This window comes from Artemia sp. Qi Xiang Cuo, chromosome 6 (assembly GCF_049724085.1).
Source record: "Artemia sp. Qi Xiang Cuo chromosome 6, ASM4972408v1, whole genome shotgun sequence".
NCBI classification, from domain to species: domain Eukaryota; kingdom Metazoa; phylum Arthropoda; class Branchiopoda; order Anostraca; family Artemiidae; genus Artemia; species Artemia sp. Qi Xiang Cuo.
The window spans coordinates 53,926,142-53,945,516 of NC_142799.1; the positions used below are offsets into that span (position 1 = coordinate 53,926,142).

The window sequence follows — 19,375 nt, forward strand, 5'->3', positions numbered from 1 at the left end:
AAATTTAGAATTTGTGACCTAAGTCCCAAAAATGATTCGTAAGCAACGACAATAACATCGAGATGCGAATAATAATTCAAAAATTTAACTTTTTCTTAAGTCGTGGTTTTAAAAATGGCTGGTACTTCAAAAAAAAGTGCAATAGACAGAATAAAGTGTCAGAAACATAAAAGATTTACCATTTATCCTGTAACTCAGAGACTTAAAAGTAAGATACGTTGGTCCAAATCCTAATGTCTTTTGGATCATCCTGTGCTTGTTAACGAGAAATCTGACAAATTATGATATGTTTGTTATGGAGTACGTTCGGACCCTGGACAAAGGTGGCTTTATTTGACTATAGTCAAATAAAGTCCAAAATTCGAACACACTCACGATGGCTAGAGAGGTGGGATCAGTGGCCGTTCTGGCCTCTATTGCGGCCGGGGCAACATTTCGATTAGCACCCCCCCCCCTGTCTACCAAAAACTTTCAGGCCAAATACTACCAAAATTTTAATTTATTAATAAAATTTCATTTATTAACAGTTTTATATTTATTCTAATCTGACTTTTCTTGCTTTAGCCTCTGCTAAATTATTAATCATCGTCCCAATTGATTGTTTCTCGTCCCAATTGGACGAGAATTAGAAACAATCCTGAAAAATAATTTTCGTCCCAATTGGACGAGAATTAGAAACAATCATGAAAAATAATTCTCCTCCCAATTTGACGAGAATTAGAAACAATCATGAAAAATAATTCTCATCCCAAAAAAATCTCGTCCCAATTGATCGTTTCTAATTCTTCGCATTCTATGCTCATTAACGGTAAATCATTTAGTCACTCCTAGCAGATAGTCAATCTGAGGTATGTTAATACAGTAATAATTTAAGTTCACATTACGACCGCTCATTACTGGCCACCAAAACTTGAATCGCTAATAATATTTGACAGACAGCTCTTAAATTTCCGAAGACCCCTTCATCTCCGTATTTCATCTTCCTTCATCTCCTAACACATCTATGTAGGTTTCTTTAAGGAAATGTGTCGGTGTTGAAACATTTTTTTCATATCTATAAGTTCGTCGAACAACTGAACGGGATCTAAAAGCATCGCCATATTGTTCAACATCGCAAGCCACTGAATCGGGATCGCAATATTTTTCACCATGTTTAAGGCAATTCGCTTTAATATCATCAACATTCGTGTCACATAGAAACAACTCTTCTGAAATAAGCAAAAACCCAAAATTTTTGTTCAAATCTGAAAGTATTTCGAAACGGTGATTGATTTCTACAATTATTTGATCAATACTGACACCTATAGCTTTTCTAACCCCGTCCGTTGAATTGAGTCCTCTTGCAAGACAAACTATCACAAAACACATTAGAATTTATTAAATTCGGACTAACTTTCAAATGCAAGGACTAGTGATGAAGATTTGGGAAAAATGAAGATTTTGTATTCAATTTACTTTTATTTACTTCCAATTGCGCCCCCTACTTTATTTTAATAGAAATCAATTTCAAAGTTACAAAATGATCATAACCGTTGGATTATTTATTCGAAACTTTGCGCCCCTAAAATTTCTGCATCCGGGACAAATGCCCCCTGTGTCACCACCCTAAAACCGCCTCTGGATGGCATAGACCAAAATCAAGACATAAGATCCAGCCAGATAATCATGATAATGATTTCGCACAAAGGACATAGGTTTTTGTATTTTATATCTTTCGATTCTGGAAAATGATGTTTTTTAAGAAGTAAATGAAATTTGATTTTTGCTTTCAAGAGTAGGTATGCCTCTTTTAAAATATTACGCTAACGGTAAGAGATAGATAACATCAGACATCACCATCGCGCTCTTCTTGGTTGAAGGTTCTGGATAGCCGACGCTTAAATGAAACATATTCAACCCTTTCATTCTAATTTTCCTATCTTAGAAGCGCAAAAATTGAATTTTAGAATCAGCGTTGCCAAGGCTTTAAGATAAATTGTACTACTTTTCTTATGAAAAGTCTTCCACACAAAATTTTTGTGGTATAATTACGGCAGTATGTCAGTTTCCATTTACTAACAAAAAATACTGGAATAAAGTGAAAAGCCGAACCTTTTTTCCACTTAAGTCTTCATCAAACAGTTTGTGGTAACAAACCGTAAGTAAGGAGCGACCCGGCTCAATAGTGACCGAAACTCTAAAAAACGGAACTTTGATACCAATAGATACATCAAAAGAAGTGGATTTGTATGCTGATTTCAAATATATAAGTTTCATCAAGTTTAATCTTACCCATCAAAAGTTGCGAGCCTGAGAAAATTTGTCTTATTTTCGACAAAAGGGCAAAACACTCCCTAAAAGTTATGAGCTTTGCCTATAGTTTATTTATTTAGTTTATTTAGTACTTTAAAAAGAAACAGCCTTTGTGATTCAGGGATTATTCTTAAGGAATAGGAACAAAATTTGGACTTTAGCGTAAAGAGTGAGCTATTGGCGAGGGGGATAACCCCTTCATATACGTAATAATTTATGTTCGTTTTAAGTTTTAATGTTGCTCCTTACTGTCAGTTGAAAAAACTTTTTATTTTTTATTTAATCCTCTCTAAGAAACCATCCCCTTTCCCTGGTTTATATTCCTACGACCTGATTGGAGGATAAGTTCGAAAATTTCAAAAGTTAAAATTGACCTTACGAATACAATCAAAATGTACCAAAGTGATCCAGAAATGTTGCGCTGTACCATAAAATGTCTGAATGTACCGTATTGTACCAGGGTCGCTATATTATACCTAAAAGGGTACAATTGTACCACGTTGGCAGCACCGTTTATAATACATTCACCTTCTTCCTTTTAAGTTGTGAGTTGTTTTTTGATCAGTTGTGCACAAACTACTTTATTGGAGGTCAGTGGATCATTTTGTGGAGAGGGGTGGCTACAGCCTCAAAATTCTTTAAATCAAGTTTTTTGGAAAAACTTCTTTGCATTTGACTTTGCAAATGCACCTTTACTAGCGCAAATTTACGTCCAATTCAAAAATATAATCAGACCCCCTCCACCCCTCCCTAGACAGCATAGAGGTTGTAAAGAAAATTAAGGAGAGTTATCCTACCATGAAACTTCAAAAAAAGTATTAGGCAAACATTTTCAAGGTCGAAAAAATATATTTTAGTTAAAATTTTGTTCTTGATGCTTCTCACATGGATTTTGACATTCTTATATAATTCACTGTTCTTATATAATCCCCCACCCTAATAAACATACCATACATAATACAGGTAAAATACGTTCCCCCATCCCAATAATACCCTTTATGCGCACCATCAATAAACCCAAAAAGTGTAGACATAGAAAGCACTAAGAATTTGCCGGTTTTTCGTTATTGTTAGGTACCGTATTATGATTACATCCTAAAAAAAAAAAAAAAAAAAAAAAAAAAAAAAAAAAAAAAAAAAACTGAGTTTAGTCATCAGGAATAGAAATAATTTACAAGACTCGGTTACCTAAAACCATACAACATTCTCTAGAATGTTAGTGAAAATTATGTCAGCATTGAACACCGCAATCAATATGATGCATCTAACGTAAAGCCGAAGAAAACTCACATACTGCCGTTTAATTCTGGATAAAGGGACCTATCTCAAAGTGCCCCTCCCCTCAAAAAACGAATACATAAAATGAGCTCCGATTGAGGTAAATAATCTCCCAGATTCGTGAAGGATCGTACTAGTTTTTGTAGGATTAAAATCAGAAACAGCAAAGAAGTGATGTTTCTTTGAGAACTATGATAAATGATAACTGTTGACAGTAGGCTCCAGAATTCTTTTTTGAGACAGCAGCTGCGACTTATTTATGATGTGTTTTTATTTCTTTTTTTCATCCTTAATTATTCTCAAAATGTTGCTTTGGACTTACTATTGATGATAGATACTTGAAAGAAGGGCATACTAAAATTGTTCTTTATCCGAACAATTGCGTAACTTCATGCATGACCACAAAAACTCACCGATTGAGGGGATGGAGGGCTTCTTATTTTACCCGTAGGAGCCACAAGTTTACTTCTTGCACGAGACGTAGACGAATACCCCCCCCAAGCCTATTTGTGGGCATACACAGTAGTAATTATTTAAATAAAAAATTATATAAATATCATTATTATCAGCAGTTCAATTCAAAGAACTCAACGCAATTTGATAAACTTTTTTAATACTTATCAATGAGATTCACAATTTAAATCTTTTCCCGCAGAATCAGAAGTAAACTGATCATAACAAAATATGAGGGAGGGCAATAAGGAGCGGGGGTGGGGTTTATGGCCACTATGACCAGAGATGCCAATTCACGAAAATATAAGGAGGAAGCAAAAAAATTTCCTTTTTCTAAAACAAAGATAAACCAAGATATTCTAAAAATCTAAAGGGGAACATTTTCGTTTTTTTTAAATGTAAATACAAAAAAAAAAAATCTAAGGTGAAGGGCGGCCCCCCCCCGACCCTCCTCCTAATTGGCGTCCCTAACTATGACCAGTCTTGCTTCGCTTTCTTGCTTTGACTCTTTTATAATTGTGTACGGTTTACCTAGGTATCTTACCGATTACCTTTAAAACGAGCTCTTTCCCACTCTCTCTCTGTCCCTCACTGCAACGATAAATAGATAACATGTGCTTACTTTAAAGAACTAAGTGCAGTTACCTGAAAGAGTAGATGATACTTCAATATCCTTTGAACAGGTTTCAATAGGTAAGATCCAAGCGGTAAGGCGTGTCCCAGGTAAGTTTGGCGATCACGAAAGCTCTTGACAATTTTTTCGTTTCTTACGACCTCAGTCAGTGTCGATACAGCACTGTAAATAAAATACAGAAAAAGGTGATTCATCAGCATCTAAAAATCTATAAATTTAGGAGAAATATTTGTCACATATTTGTGAAATACTGTTACTATATCATTGAAGAAAAAACTTCGCTGATCGTCTAGAAAGTTGGAATGTAGGTAGCCTACTAATATATAAAGGAGGGAAATTAAGATATTTGATTGGTTTTAAAAGGAGCTTCCCCGACCCAAAAAAGGTTGTAATTAAGAATTTTAAACACATCTTCAGGCGGTGAAATTTGAAGGGTTGGTCTAGCTGAAGAAACGAAATAGGATACAAACACACCAATCTACGCCCTAACTAGAATTGAAAGTCACCAAATTCGAAAATTAATCGTGCCGTGAATCATACAAGAAAGCACCCCTTCCACCCCCCCCCCCCAAAAAAAAACGCCAACAACAAGGCAAATTTTGTTTCAGGATTATACAGTTGTTGAAGCGACGAAGTCCCCGTGCTTGGTCTTCATCACGAAAAAAGCTAGGAGCAGTCTCTCATACGAATGAGATGTTTCTGTTCCATATGAATTCTAAAAAAAAAAAAAAAATCGTTCAACGATTATGTCTCCAGGGAATAGGTATGGACAGATCAGAATTCGCCATAATTCACCACCAGTCCCCTTCCCACTAGTTACTAGCCGAGAAATGAGCGCATCTAGTTTACATTTTCATAAGGCAATAGATACAGATTACTGATTAAGAATTATAGAATCACGAAAATATTCTTAACCTCATGGAAATGCTGACAAATTGACAGGAGCACAAAGGGATTTTTTTTTTTTTAGAGAATTTCCTTACTGAGCCTCCAACTCCTGGATTGTTTTCTTCCTGAAAGGAATTAGGCTGCAGAAATATACTCTTCTTCGTCTTTAAGTCAACTAACGAGCTCATAATCTTGTACAGGGCTATAAAGGTCAAAGACTCACAGTCATTTTGCGAAATTAGTCAGTAATTTCAATTTCTTTTAAATTACAGCTGAATGTAGTTCAATGTCAACACCTGAAAACTTCAACTTTTTATGAATAGAGTAATTAGTACTAAAAATACCACAAAAAAATCAATCGAAAACAAAAATATAAAATGAGATAAAAAAAAATTGAAAAGGATAAATATTCACCAACTTCTAAGACAAACAGGCCGAAATACATAGATACTCAATGGTCTGCTCTTGCAAAATAGAATAAAGCAGTATACCATGAAATATTGTCATTACTGTCCTGTGGAGGGTATTTAACTTCATGCAAAAATCCATTTTTTTTTTTCATTCACTGATTTAAATTTGTGGGCCCATTTTCATTACAAATTGGTTCATTTTCAGTATTTTCACTGAAAAACCAAGAAGAAACAACAACAAAATTGCCCCCCCCCTCCATGGATTTTAGATTCCCCCAACCTCCCTAGACAAAATTGCCCCCCCCTCCCTAGGAACATACTACACTGATTAAATCTGTTTTTGTAGGGCTCCAGAACAAAAATGTGAAATTTTTTTAGTGCTTACTACGATGAATCCGGAAAATGCAGCTAAGTTAGTTATTCCTCGTAGATTTACGAGCGTACTTTGTAAGCTTGATTTTATTTCTAATTTGCAAATTTTATATTTAGAAATAAACAAAACGAAAAAATAAATAATACAAGAATATAGAAGTTCAGTAAAGTTTCAGAAAAAAGTGTTACACGAGAGACCTGGAAGGTAACACAAACGATAATAAAAACATCAAAGCCAGATAAAGGATTATCTAGACGAACCAACGAGATGAATTATTAATGGATTGCGCTAGGTGTCTCTTCCAATTTGTTTATATTCAGAATTTACTGTATATATATAGCATGACCGTATCCAGGGGGGGTGGGTGGGTGAAGGGGTTTTGACCCCCCCCCGAAATGTTTGTCTGACTCTTAAAAACGTAAAAAAGGACATAAACTAATTTTGTATGCGTTTTTTGAGGTTTTTTGTGTAAAAAAAAACCTCCCCTTTTCAACAATGAGGATACCTTATTGTGAATAATTGTGATACAGATGAAATATTAGAGTTTTTATCTTCTTGTTTTTCCTCCTACCTATCTTCCATCTTCTTTTTCTTCCTAGAGCCTACCTACATAGTAGACGTATTACTTTCAAAATTTACTTTTTTGGTTTACCGAAATTTATAGGTGACTAAAATGCCTCGTTTAAAACCTTAAAAGGACACTGGTATGAACTATCAGTAAATTAGGCTGCTTTGAAGTGGAGTATAAAATTCATTGACTTCAGAACTACACAACTTTAACATTACCCAAAGTTAGATCTTATTCAAATATCTTCTTACAAAATACAAGATGGGCGTTTTCCCATTCTAGAGACTCAAATAACTGATTGTCCGTTCATGAACACTATCAGCTAATATCAGTTAAAATTCCCTTATAATATAGAGGAAAAAGTGAACAATATATCTATTACTTGACGACGCATGTTTTAACGATCTGAAATACTTATTTGGAATTATTTTCAGATTTGGATACAGCGGTACTTTGCACAAAATGGCGAAGTAGACCACCGCCATTAATATCTTCAAGTTCTTGTTTTTTCCTGCTTAGTGGACATCAAAAGTCACGAAAAATACCAAATTTAGCTAGCTAGTCTAAATTTGCAAGTGAATTTACCCAACTAATTTAATAGGATATGTAATTGATGAAATAAAATGGTATACAATCATTCATATTAGTATTTTGATTGATGTTTAATAAGGAAGGAGTTGAGTGTTGTGGTATAGCAGGATACATGATGTTGTACTTATGGTTTCTATTGTTTTTCTAGATCCCTTCTGAGATTAATGGTTTTGGTTTGTGGATTTGTTTGATTATCCCTTCCCATATCATACCGAGGCACTTGGAGGGGATGTGGTTTTGTTAAGTTTTATTTTTTGTTGTTGTTGTTAATTAATTAAAAAACTTTCCGAAAAATAAGTTTTTCAAAGAAAAGTAAAGGCCACTTTAACCTTAAGCTCAGCAGATACAAATACCTGTTAAAATTCAAACTCAAAAACACCAGAGATTACTATTAAAGAATAAATAAAACCAAAATGAGCAGAAATTAAATAAACAATCATACGAAAAAACATACAACAAGTAATAATATAAATGAATAAATAGATCTTAAAGCGAGTAATGCTTAGATTGAATATGAAAATCAAGTTTAAAACGAAAACAACTATTTTGCTATTGAAGTATAAATGAAACTTAAAACGAACAGAAATTAAATAAACAATCAATGCAAACAAAAATACAACAGATATTAATGTACATGAATAAATAAATCTTAAAACGATTGAAACTTAAATTGAATATGCAAATCAAGCTTGAAACGAACAAAAATCACTACAAACAAGAGTTTGAGTATCGCCTCCTTCTCTCACTAAAAAAGTCTAAAACCTACTGCGTCATTGGTGCTTTACTGAAAACCAATTTTATTACAAATATTTTCTTTTGTATTTAATATTGAAAATAAACATTAAAATTATAGTAAAATTTTGAACTGATGAGCGTTCAGCAACTAATATCATTATATATCAAATATTCAGTTTAATTTATTAGTTCTCCCTAAAGTTGTTCAAGACGAATATAGTTTTACTACACGAGTTTGGATACTGCCCCCTTCCTTAACTGTAAACAAAAACCAAAAGCCTACTGCATCACTGGCGCTTCACTGAAAACGGATTATATTAGAAATATTTTCTCTTCCAGTTCTTATAGCATTGAAAAAAAAAATAAATTAAATTAGAGTGAAATAAATTCTTGAACTGATGGATCTTTCAACAACTAATATCATTACATATAAAATATTCAATTTGATGTTGCTTATACTTTCCAAGACTGTTCAAGCCACAAATAGTTTTCAGTAAAGCGCCAATCACGCAGTAGGTCTTAGACTTCCACAGTGAGAGAAGGAGGCGTTACCCAAAATCTTGTTTATAGTGATTTTTGCTCGTTTCAAGCTTGATTTGCATATGCAATTTAAGTTTCACTTGTTTTAAGATTTATTTATTAATTCACATTAATATCTATTGTATGTTTGTTTGCATTGACTGTTTATTTAATTTCTGTTCGTTTTAAGTTTCATTTATATTTCAATTGCAAAATATTTTTTTTTCGTTTTAAGCTTGATTCTCATATTCAATCTAAGCATTACTCGCTTTAAGATTTATTTATTCATTTATGTTATCACTTTTTGTGTGTCTTTTTCTATGTTTGTTTATGTAATTTCTGTTCGTTGTGGGTTTAATCTATTCTTTAATAGTAATTTCTGGTCGTTTTGAGTTTGAATTTTAACAGGTATTTGTATCTGCTAAGCTTAATTTTAAAATTGCCTTTACCTTACTTTTAAAAACTTCTTTTACGGAAATCTTTTTTTTTAAATTAATTTTTGTTCGTTTTTGATTGCAAAAAATTTCAAGTTTTTAAAAATTCCTTATTTCAAAATCAAACTTAAAAAAAATCAAATATTCATCAAATAATAATAATAATTTATTTTTGACCCACTATACAGAAAATGAAGTGGAGTAACACAAGAAAAGAGAAAAAAAAAACCAAAAAAAAAAAAACCCACAAAGATACATTTAACAACAAAAAAATAAATGAATATTACACTCAATGCGCTGTGGCTACCCGGATTATTGGGTGGTTGAAACCCAAAGTAGCATAAATGTTCTCTTGAAGACGGCTACTTTGCCTGACAAAACAATTTACAATATCCGGAGCGCCGAAAATCCACATCATCTTTCTATTACTGTATCTGCGAGGTAAATACAATAAAAACTTGCAATATCTGAAATACATAATTCTAATATCGCTAATATCCCCTGGCCGAAACAGGATGTGAAGGCCAGCTGGGAACAAAACCGCATGGTCACAAAAGCTCGAGGACAATTTAGCCAATGCTTTTCTGTTATATCTTCCCCTGTTGGGGACAATTTTGGCATACCCCAGTTCTAGCTTCTCTTTAATATCACTCAATGCCCGGAAACGAAATAAGGTAAGCGATTTGCAAATATTGATCCCAAGCCATCGGAAAGATTCAACACTTTTTACAGAAAATACGCCGCAATCAAGCGGCGTTGCTGAAGATTTTGAATTAAACACTAAATATTCGCATTTATCAGTGTTGAGGCTTAATCCGATTTTCCCATACAGCCGCGATACTAGTAGCACAGACTTCATTAATGTAAACTTTGACCTGCTAACAAGCATAAGATCATCCGTATATGCAATATAGGAGACTTTTGACAACCCTGAAGAGTAAAAAAGCTATATCATAATAAGAACTTTCAATAAACAAGCTTTAAAAATATGAGGTGAAAGCGCACCACCCTGACGGACCCCATATCTAACTGGGATTTTACCATAGGCCCGAGAATCCTGCCTCAACTGAATAAATGAATTCTGGTACCAAAACCGAAGTACACAAATAATTGAACTATTTATGCTCAAACGTGCCAGAGAAAACTATGCCTGAGAGTGACAAACAGTATCGAAAGCTTTAGATAGGTCTAACGCACAAAAGAGAACTTCCGTTTTTAAACGATGTGCTTCTTGTAACACTTTTGCAAGTATACGGTGGGCATGCTGGCATCCTATACGCGACTTAAAACCGAACTGATTTGCGTCATAATCCACCTTATCTTGAATAAATGGGAAGCAGTACATATTCAAATAGTTTGCTTAAATTACACGCTACAGTGATGGGGCAGTAGGATCCACAATTAACCGGATCCTTCCCTCGCTTCAGAACAGAGGTAACAGTAACACATAGGAAAGAATCCGGCACCAGTGAGCTACTAATACACATCTGAAAAAGTAGTTGTAGATGAATAATCGACTCTGGCGAATCAACTTTTAGATATTCAACACAAATTCCATCCAAATCAACAGACTTAGATTTTAGTTTTTTAATGCTTTTCACAACAGACTCAGCACTAATAGGGATAATATCTTTCTGGCGTAGTCTACGCGGAATAACTGAATCAAGCAATCTACAAAACCTGGAATGGACTGCATAATTTACTGTACTGAAAATTGTCGAGTAATGACTAACCCATGAATCACCGGGAATTAAACTGAACGAAACAGTCGGGTTTAGCTTACTAGAATTCACCACTTCACTCCATTGCCGAGGATTTTTTGGAAATTCCTTACCCTTATATCGGAAGCTTCGCAAGTAATATTTGAATTCAGATTTAGTTTTTCTTTTAATATTAAATACATGACCCAAAATGGGGCAGCCACACGCATTCCATATCCGAAGCCATATTTTTGCTCGATTTTAACAATTTTTAACTGAGGGTCCTCTTTCTATAAAGAACTTCTAGTTTTCGAACGGACACGCGAAACAGGGACAGCAATGGCCTCGGCTTGTTTAAGGCAGGAAACAATCAGAGAATAGTAAGAATTGAGTTGTGATCGAGCATTAGGCGAGAGGACACTGGTACAAAGTAAATGGCAAGGAACTGTCACAGATGAGAGCAGAGTTGCCAAAGTACAGATATATAATGTCCAGTTAGCTTTATTCCATTCACGCTGATCATACCATTTTGTGCCCCGTACAGAAGATTCACACTGATTCAGGCCAGAAGAATGCGAAACAGAGACGGTAAAAGAGAGGGGGAGGTGATCATAATCTCTTTCTTCATCATGAACCTCGACACTCGAGCATATCACACCAGCCGAGCAAACACAGTGGTCTATATCAGACACACATCCACTATTATGAATATGCGAAAAATCTGCACTCTTGGCTACTATCTGATATCCATCTGGCAAAGACTGAAGCACAAGATCAGACCGAGTTGACTCTCTATTTATGTTACAATTTAGGTCTCCCACTATGATCCACTTAAAGCTATGACTTTCAATATTCTGAAGGAACTTCTTCAGAGATGACACAACTTTTGTAACTATATTACTTGAAAAAACTGTTTTTTATCATCAGGCAGGTAAGTATTGATAATTACTAGATCTGCAATTGGAAGAGCAATAAAATTATCGTAAGAGTGTTTGCACTGGGGAGAAAAGCATGAAAGTCTACTATTCATAAGAAATGCAAGCCCTCCGGAAGGTCTGCCCCTCGTACGTCTGGCACTGGTTGTATAAACTCCATGTTCGTCACTTCTGTTTAGTGAGCTGAAGCTTACAGCCGGTAAAAGATGTTCCTGTAGCAACACGATGTCAAAATCGTTCATTTTCTTATTCACTGAGTAACCTTTGTTTTTGGTGTCATTTTTTTTGAAAGGACATACACAAAACGTTACTGATCTAGTCATTTTTTGTTCGAGGTATGCTTAGATATGGCATTGTGGATTAAGTGGCACTGTAGACTGAATGCAAAATGGCCTTCACAACATAGCGCGCACTTCAGTTCAACCAAGCATGGTGCATCTTTTGTCGATAAATGCATAACACTGCAGCAGGAACAGCGGAGAGGGCTGGTGCAATTGGCCTTGACGTGATCTGGCGATTCACAATTATAACAACAACGGAAAAGACTGAGGCACTCAAAAAGTCGGAAAACCTTATATTCTACCTTAAGGCCGTCACGAAGTGCATTTGAAAGTCCAACAGCATCGTAGAAGAATATCTAAACAGTCAAGGACTGCCCGATGCGCTTAGCGTCTACAACTCCTTCACGCCCCACGAACAAACTGACGTTATAAGCTAGCGGTATGCCTTTAACTATTCCAGCGAGTTTTTGCTCTTGAAGTTTTGCATCGCACTTCAGAACATTTGGTACCGCATCACAAAAGTCCTTTGCAGCAACTGGGTCAATCTGCACAAAAATTATCTTGCCCGACGGCTTGGTGGAATGAATCGCATGGTGTCCCTTGATTTGGTCAATGGCATCACGGCGTTTTACAAGATTGTTAACCTCGGAACTCCAGTGACTACTGCAATAGTACTTGATGCGTTGCCATTTCTCTTAAACGAAGTAATGGACAAGGAGGAGAAATTCATGTAATTAGATATCGCTTTCTCGTTTATCTGCTTAAGCGTTCCGTCTATAAAGCAAATTTTGATGACCAGCCTGGAGTAAGCTACTGCGGGGATAACCAGCACTTCAGTAGGTGAGACAATGACAAAAATTGGCAGCAGGGTATTATCAGAGTCACATTGACGCAACAAGTCCAAAATATCTTTCAAATTTCTCTGCGAAGCTAGGTCACCCTGCCGCTGTGGAACAGATTTATTCGCATCTGCTATTCCCCAAAACTCCGCTTTGGCGTCTTTAATGACTTTATCATCAAAAATTCCAGTGCATGATTAATTATCGTCACGTCATCGATTCCTTCACGAAAATTTGATTGGAGAAAATTCAGAGCAGGCGGATATGCATATTCCACTAACATCTTGCTCACGTTACAGCAATAATAACTGCAATACCAATTCTAGGTCAAAAAGAGTCGATAGATATAGTTAGGTCAATATCCAAAGAATTAATCCTTATGCGCACAGCGAAAGTATAGTCTTTCCTGGAAAACAACTTTACTGTCCGAGTGCAGAATGATATTTTTCAGGTGGTTTCAATGCGAGAGAAGTAAGTGAAGTGTTGGAGGCTGTCTACCTTGTCCCCGCAATTTAAGGGGAAAGTCCAGCGGGTACCACGGCTCTCGCTAACAACTCTCCACCCCTCTTCTGCTTACTTTTCTTTCCCCACCTCAATCTCAGCGTAATTGCCTACGAATATCGTATGTCCAGTTTGATCCAATTTGATCTTAATTGTGAAATTTTATAATTTTGAAGGTCACTGAATTAATTAAGCTCTTGTTAATGAAGTAATAAGTCTAAAAATAGGTGCTTACACTCTGAAGACTGACAATGAAAATGTACTGTCCCAAGGGAATTCGATATAGCCAGCAAAACGATAATCTGACTATGTAAATAAATCCAAACTGAAAGTCCACAGGGGAAAATCACAGCTTTAGCAGGGTTAAATCCGAAAAAAAATTTGGTGTTAACACAACGAAGTCTGAATCAATACTGAATACAAAGTATCAAAACTAGTATCAAAGTAACAATATCAAAGTGAAAAAAGGTTGCCCCCTTTGAAATGAGCCCTTTTTGAAGTTTATACGACGATCCGTTCTATATGAAGGCCTCTGGAAAAAAAATGAATGGAGTGTGGGGGAGGATAGCAGCCCTCCGATCACTTTTTACTCTTAAAAAGTGAACTAGAATTTTTAATTTCCAATCAAATGAGTCCTCTCTGAAGTCTATACGAGCATCCCTTCCGTAACAACTATATTTGCCCCCAGGGCATAAATTACAACGCCTACCCTCTGGCTTCGACACCGGAGTTTTTGTTATCTGAACTTCAAACTATTTTTAACAAAGTTTCTATCTCAAATTTTTATCTGATGCATTTAGGGCGTGGAGGGGGGGCTAGTTGCCCTCTAATCTCTTTTGATTCTTAAAAAGTGAATTAGAACTTTCAATTTCCAATCAAATTAACCCTCTCCGAAGTTTCTACGAGCATCCCTTCCATAAAATGAAATATGCCCCCAGAGCATTGCTTGCAACTCCTGCCTCCAGGCCCTGGGGGGATTACGTCGACACAGTAGTTTTTCTTATCTGACCTTTGAACGATTTTTAATGAAATGGTTATTTTAAAAATTTTATTGGATAGTCTTGGGAAAAAAGGGTATGTGGGGAGGGGGGGGGTTGCCCTCAGATATCTTTTGACTCTTAAAAACTGAACTATAACTTTCAGTTTCCCATCAAATGAGCCGTCTCCGAAGTTTATACGAGAATCCCTCTCATAATAACTATACACGCCCCCAGGACAACACTTACAGTGCCTACCCCCCGGGCCCTGGGGGGTTGAGTTGACACCGGAGTTTTGTTGTCCGATTTTTTAACAATTTTCAAAAAACTGGCTATCTCAAAATTTGTAGCGGATGGGTTTGGGGAAAAAAGGCATAGGGGGAGGGCTAGTTGCCCTTAAATCCCTTGATTCTTTAAAAGTGAACAAGAACTTTCAAATCAAATGAGCCCTCTATGAAGTTTATACGAGCATCCCTTTCACAAGAGCCATATATGCCCTTGGGGCATAACTCAGAACGCCTTCTCCCGGGCCCTGGGGGGTTCTATTGACACCAGAGTTTCTCCTATCCGACCTTTGAACTACTTTTTTTAACAAAATGTCTATATCAAAATTTTCATCAGACGGGTTTGGAAAAAGAAGACGTGGGGGGGGGCTAATTGCCCTCGGATCTCTTTTGACTATTAAAAAGTGATTTTGAACTTTCAATTTCCAATCAAATGATACCTCTCTGAAGTTTATACGAGCATTCGTTTCATAAGAACCATATATGCCCCAGGGCATAACTTACAACGCCTGCCCCCGAGTTTTAGCCGGAAAAAATATTACAGTAGCAAGATTCTCACTTTAAGATTAAGATAATTTTTAGATCATCGAATTACATTTTTTGTAATCTGACAAAAAATTTTTTTAACTGATCTTTACAAATACTTTTTCGATGTTTTTTTCTAATTTATACTTCTTTTTTCATTTCTTAATCATCAAATTTTAGCAGCTCCTGTCTCCTCTGATCCGAGAAGAATTTGAAGAAAAGTAAGGAGCATGTATGCTTCCGTAGGGTCGGATAATTTTAATTTTATAAGAAATAGACATGATATCTCATGAACTGCCGCAATCAGGAAGTTAGATTTGACCCCAATACCAAATTATAAGTACGATTCTCTCCTGGTACCTACTTTTGCAGTAAGATGAGGACTGAAACTCAACAAATATTTGCTGGCAGGTTGTTGATAACAGATTTCAATCTACGGGACTGCACAAACAGCTGCTAGAAGTCACAACCCAGTTATTTACACAGCTGCACGGGATAGGATGTGCATTGGCTAGGATGTATCCACACATCAGTGCCTGTAGAGACTATTAGAGGTTTACCCCTTGCAGCAAATAGCAGTATTCTTTGAACTTGCTTCTCTGGTTTTTCCTCTGTCTCCTGCTTTTGTTCAACTACAAACAGTTTCTAAGGAGAGCCATACTTAGTGGATTAAGTACTCAGGGGTACTTATTCATGACAATATAGGGGGGGAGGGTTCAAAATATAGGGGGCAATCTACCAAGAAGATGTATTTTTCAATGAAAGGACCAAAAAAGCATTTAACAAAATCTGGGGGATAGAGGGAGAGGCAAATCCCCCCCCCAACTGGTACCCCTGCTTAAACTTGCAAATCTGCCCTTGGCTATTTGCAAGTCTGGAGGTTCGCTCTTTTCCTACCTAGGCCACCATTAGTGGCAATTACATGTACAAATTTGAAATAACAAATGTTTAAACATATTGAATCAAAGCAGAGAATAGGCCAACCACTTAATACTGTATATGTTAAAACAGAAGTGTCAAGAATGGAAAATTTCTTTCAAATGACTTTTCGCTTTTTTTCTTTTTTTGTGCTTTTTTTCCTCCAGTTAATATCCTGGCAGGTCTCATGCTTAAACCCTGGTGATTAGTTGGTTGGTCTTACTTTTAAAAGAAATTTTAAGATGCATGGGTCGATAAGGGCAGAAAGGGAACATATACAGAAAATAAAACAGGATGACTGAAAGTCATCCTGTACATAAATAAACTAAAATAAATTAATATATTCTTAATTTTAATAACATTAGTGACTCTATACCTCAAATAATTTGTTTGAATTTATATTTTAATTATCTATACAATTCTAGTGTTAAGCACCAAGTGTACGAATTTGTGTGTTCGGGACATGTTCCCTTCTGCATTGAGTTATCCATTTTCCCTTCAGTCTCTAGGTTATTAAAACAACCTATTCCAAGTTTTTATAAAATATGTGAAGGAAGAAAACATTAATAAATCAAAAATTCGTCACTTGCTCATGCAATGTCATCGATTTTATGTAATACGATCCCAAAAGCTTAGCATTCTTTGACAAGAGCTGGATAAAGAAAATAATGGCTAGAGCATAGAAAAAATATATCTGAAATATTTCTAAGAAAATAAAAAGAAGCGTTTACATAGTTTATGAAGAAATGAGCTAGAGTGTAATTTTCAAACACAGTATTTTAAAGCAGATCATATAAATAATATTTAACCATTAATCTAGACGACAAAATATAACAGACACATGAGAAAAATAAGTACGTGTGCATTATATCTAACCCACCAATATAGACTGTACGAGAAAACCAGACAGGAAACTAGACAAACGGGTATTTGCTAGATAAATGATTGGCAAAGCGTGATTTCTTATTGCGTTTACAATATTTAAACTGTTGTTTTTGGGGTTTAGGGGGAGGGGAAGGTACCTGGGTTAGGTTACATATTTAATATATGCTATGGTTTACCTCACCCCACCGCCCCCTAATGTGCAATTATATAGCCCAAATTTGTTTCTAAAATATTATATTTTCATCCTATTTTATTTTATTAGAATTAACCAAACTTGACTTCTTTCATGTATAGCGGTGGGTTAGATATAATGCATAAGTACCGACAAATATCAGAAATGATGTTCTCTGAAAAACGTAACGCTCAGTTGAAGCCCGGTTCAAATACGTAAATCGAATGTAAAATTGGTACACGCACTTACATCTACTACGTAAGCACATAGTGTCTATTCTATGCATTAAGGCAGAGACATAATTAGGGGGCTCCCCTTAGGGGGTGCCCCCTTTCCCAAAATCCCTAATTTTATCAAACTTCAGGAAAAATATCTCAAAGTTCTTATTCTATCAAATAAAAAGTGTGTTTTATATTCCCCCCCCCGCCATAAAAAATCTAATATAATGCCGGGATTAAGCTACTAGTGTGTGTTAATTTTGACCAGTGGCTTGTTATCGACTGATTCAAGTTCCACCAACTGATTCAGTCAAGACAGCCTTGATGTTCGATCAAATCCTCAAGGTATAAATAAATGTATTAATCGTAGACCAGAATGGATGCGTTATCATTACTAGAGATTAACCAGATAATTAACTTAAAAGCGAGCATTAATTTCCTGTGTATATTTTCGGAAAGCACTTAAATGTATTTTCCCTTTGATTCGTTAGAATGGTTAATTATGATTCAGCATAAGATTTTTTATATTAGAAGATAGAAGAAAATGTATACTTACTTGGGATAATTAGTACAGTAATCAGTATAGATAGTAAAGCCGTTGCTATACTTGACAAAGCACTCGGCTACTCTCACAGGGTCCAAGCCACATGATGCCAGGTCGTTTAGAAGTTGTCTGAACAAAAATAAGAGATGCAATTTTTGGTAAATATTCAAATACAAAATAAAAATATTAACGAAATAAGGTGAAGGGCAAAAGATACAACAAAAATGTACATTTTTTAAACATAACACTTATAACTGAAAACACGTCAAGCAAAATACTTCTTCATTTTTTCCTCACAATAAATAGATTCTAACATTAAAATACTTTCTTTGCAAAATTAGCTGGCACACTTCCTTTGTCTCTTTCTAATGCTTTTCTTCACAGTTTTCCCTTGTAGGCGAGAGAGGCGTGTGAAAGGGGGAGGAAGAGAGCTTGTACTGCCATGAGGGAGTATTGGAGTCGAAACCAGCAACAAATCTTCTTTTTATTTTTCACAACTTTGTTTTATAGAATTTTTAAAAATACCCTCTTAGTGATTCAATTATAAATCTGACATTTTGGCGCGATAGTAAACCTTTACCTGACGTTTCAAATGTTAAGAGGTACTTAAACTTGCTATATTTCTAGCCAAAAACATATTGCTATTTTTAAAGCTTTTAGCGACGGGTTGCACACTTTTTGCCATCTGGTGTAAATCTTGGAGCACCGCATGTGCCGCACAGTTCCGCCACGCGTGTCACGCTTTCATCAACCTTGACACGCGCCACCTGGTGTAAGTGATTTCTGAAAATTGGTGCACTTCGGCTTTTATTTAGTTTTTACGCGCAATCTCTAGATGTCACCTTTTAAAATGTCAGTGAGGCAAATGGATGTTTGTGATATTGTAACCAAAGTAGGGTTGTCATCCGTCCTGCTATATCAGGATTATCACCGTTACGAGTTTTCTTGTCCCAAGATCCCTACGGGTTCCAATTTCACAAACTGCTGCTGAGAGCGAGGTTCAATCACTTAAAAAAGGTCATCATTAAAAGAATACCTGTGGTATATTGACCACACTCAAGAAGTGCAGCTAGGTCAACCATAATGAAATAACGAAAATATGAAGAAAATATAATACTTTAGAAACAAAATTATGGAAACTACAATAGAGAATTATGGAAGGCAGGCAGGCCACCCAGAACGTATTTTATTAAATATCGAACCTAACCTAGCCAACACTATATATTAAATATTTAAGTAAAATATACCTGTAATTCACTCAAGCTAAGCTACTAAGGGATTGCGTAATCAACCTTACACTTCCAGTTAAAAAAACAAGCTGAAAAAGGCGAAGTCTTCCAAAAAATATGGTGTACCAACTACGTCTACCACCACAAGGTCTATATAATTATTTTCTAAATAGCACTAACTATATTAGCTAT

At 35.6% G+C, this 19,375-nt stretch overlaps 1 protein-coding gene across 4 annotated transcripts in view; it reads right to left on the reverse strand.

Annotated features, from left to right (window-relative positions):
• The window catches only part of GEFmeso (Guanine nucleotide exchange factor in mesoderm), a 255,666-nt gene that overhangs the window by 48,435 nt on the left and 187,856 nt on the right, over nucleotides 1–19,375 (reverse strand). For all 4 annotated transcript variants that reach the window (XM_089090831.1, XM_089090832.1, XM_089090833.1 and 1 more), the window contains 2 exons: nucleotides 17,967–18,083; nucleotides 4,669–4,819 (listed from right to left, as the gene is read on the reverse strand). In XM_089090831.1, coding sequence (XP_088946957.1) covers nucleotides 4,669–4,819; nucleotides 17,967–18,083 — 268 coding nt within the window. The remainder of the gene's footprint in view (nucleotides 1–4,668; nucleotides 4,820–17,966; nucleotides 18,084–19,375) is intronic.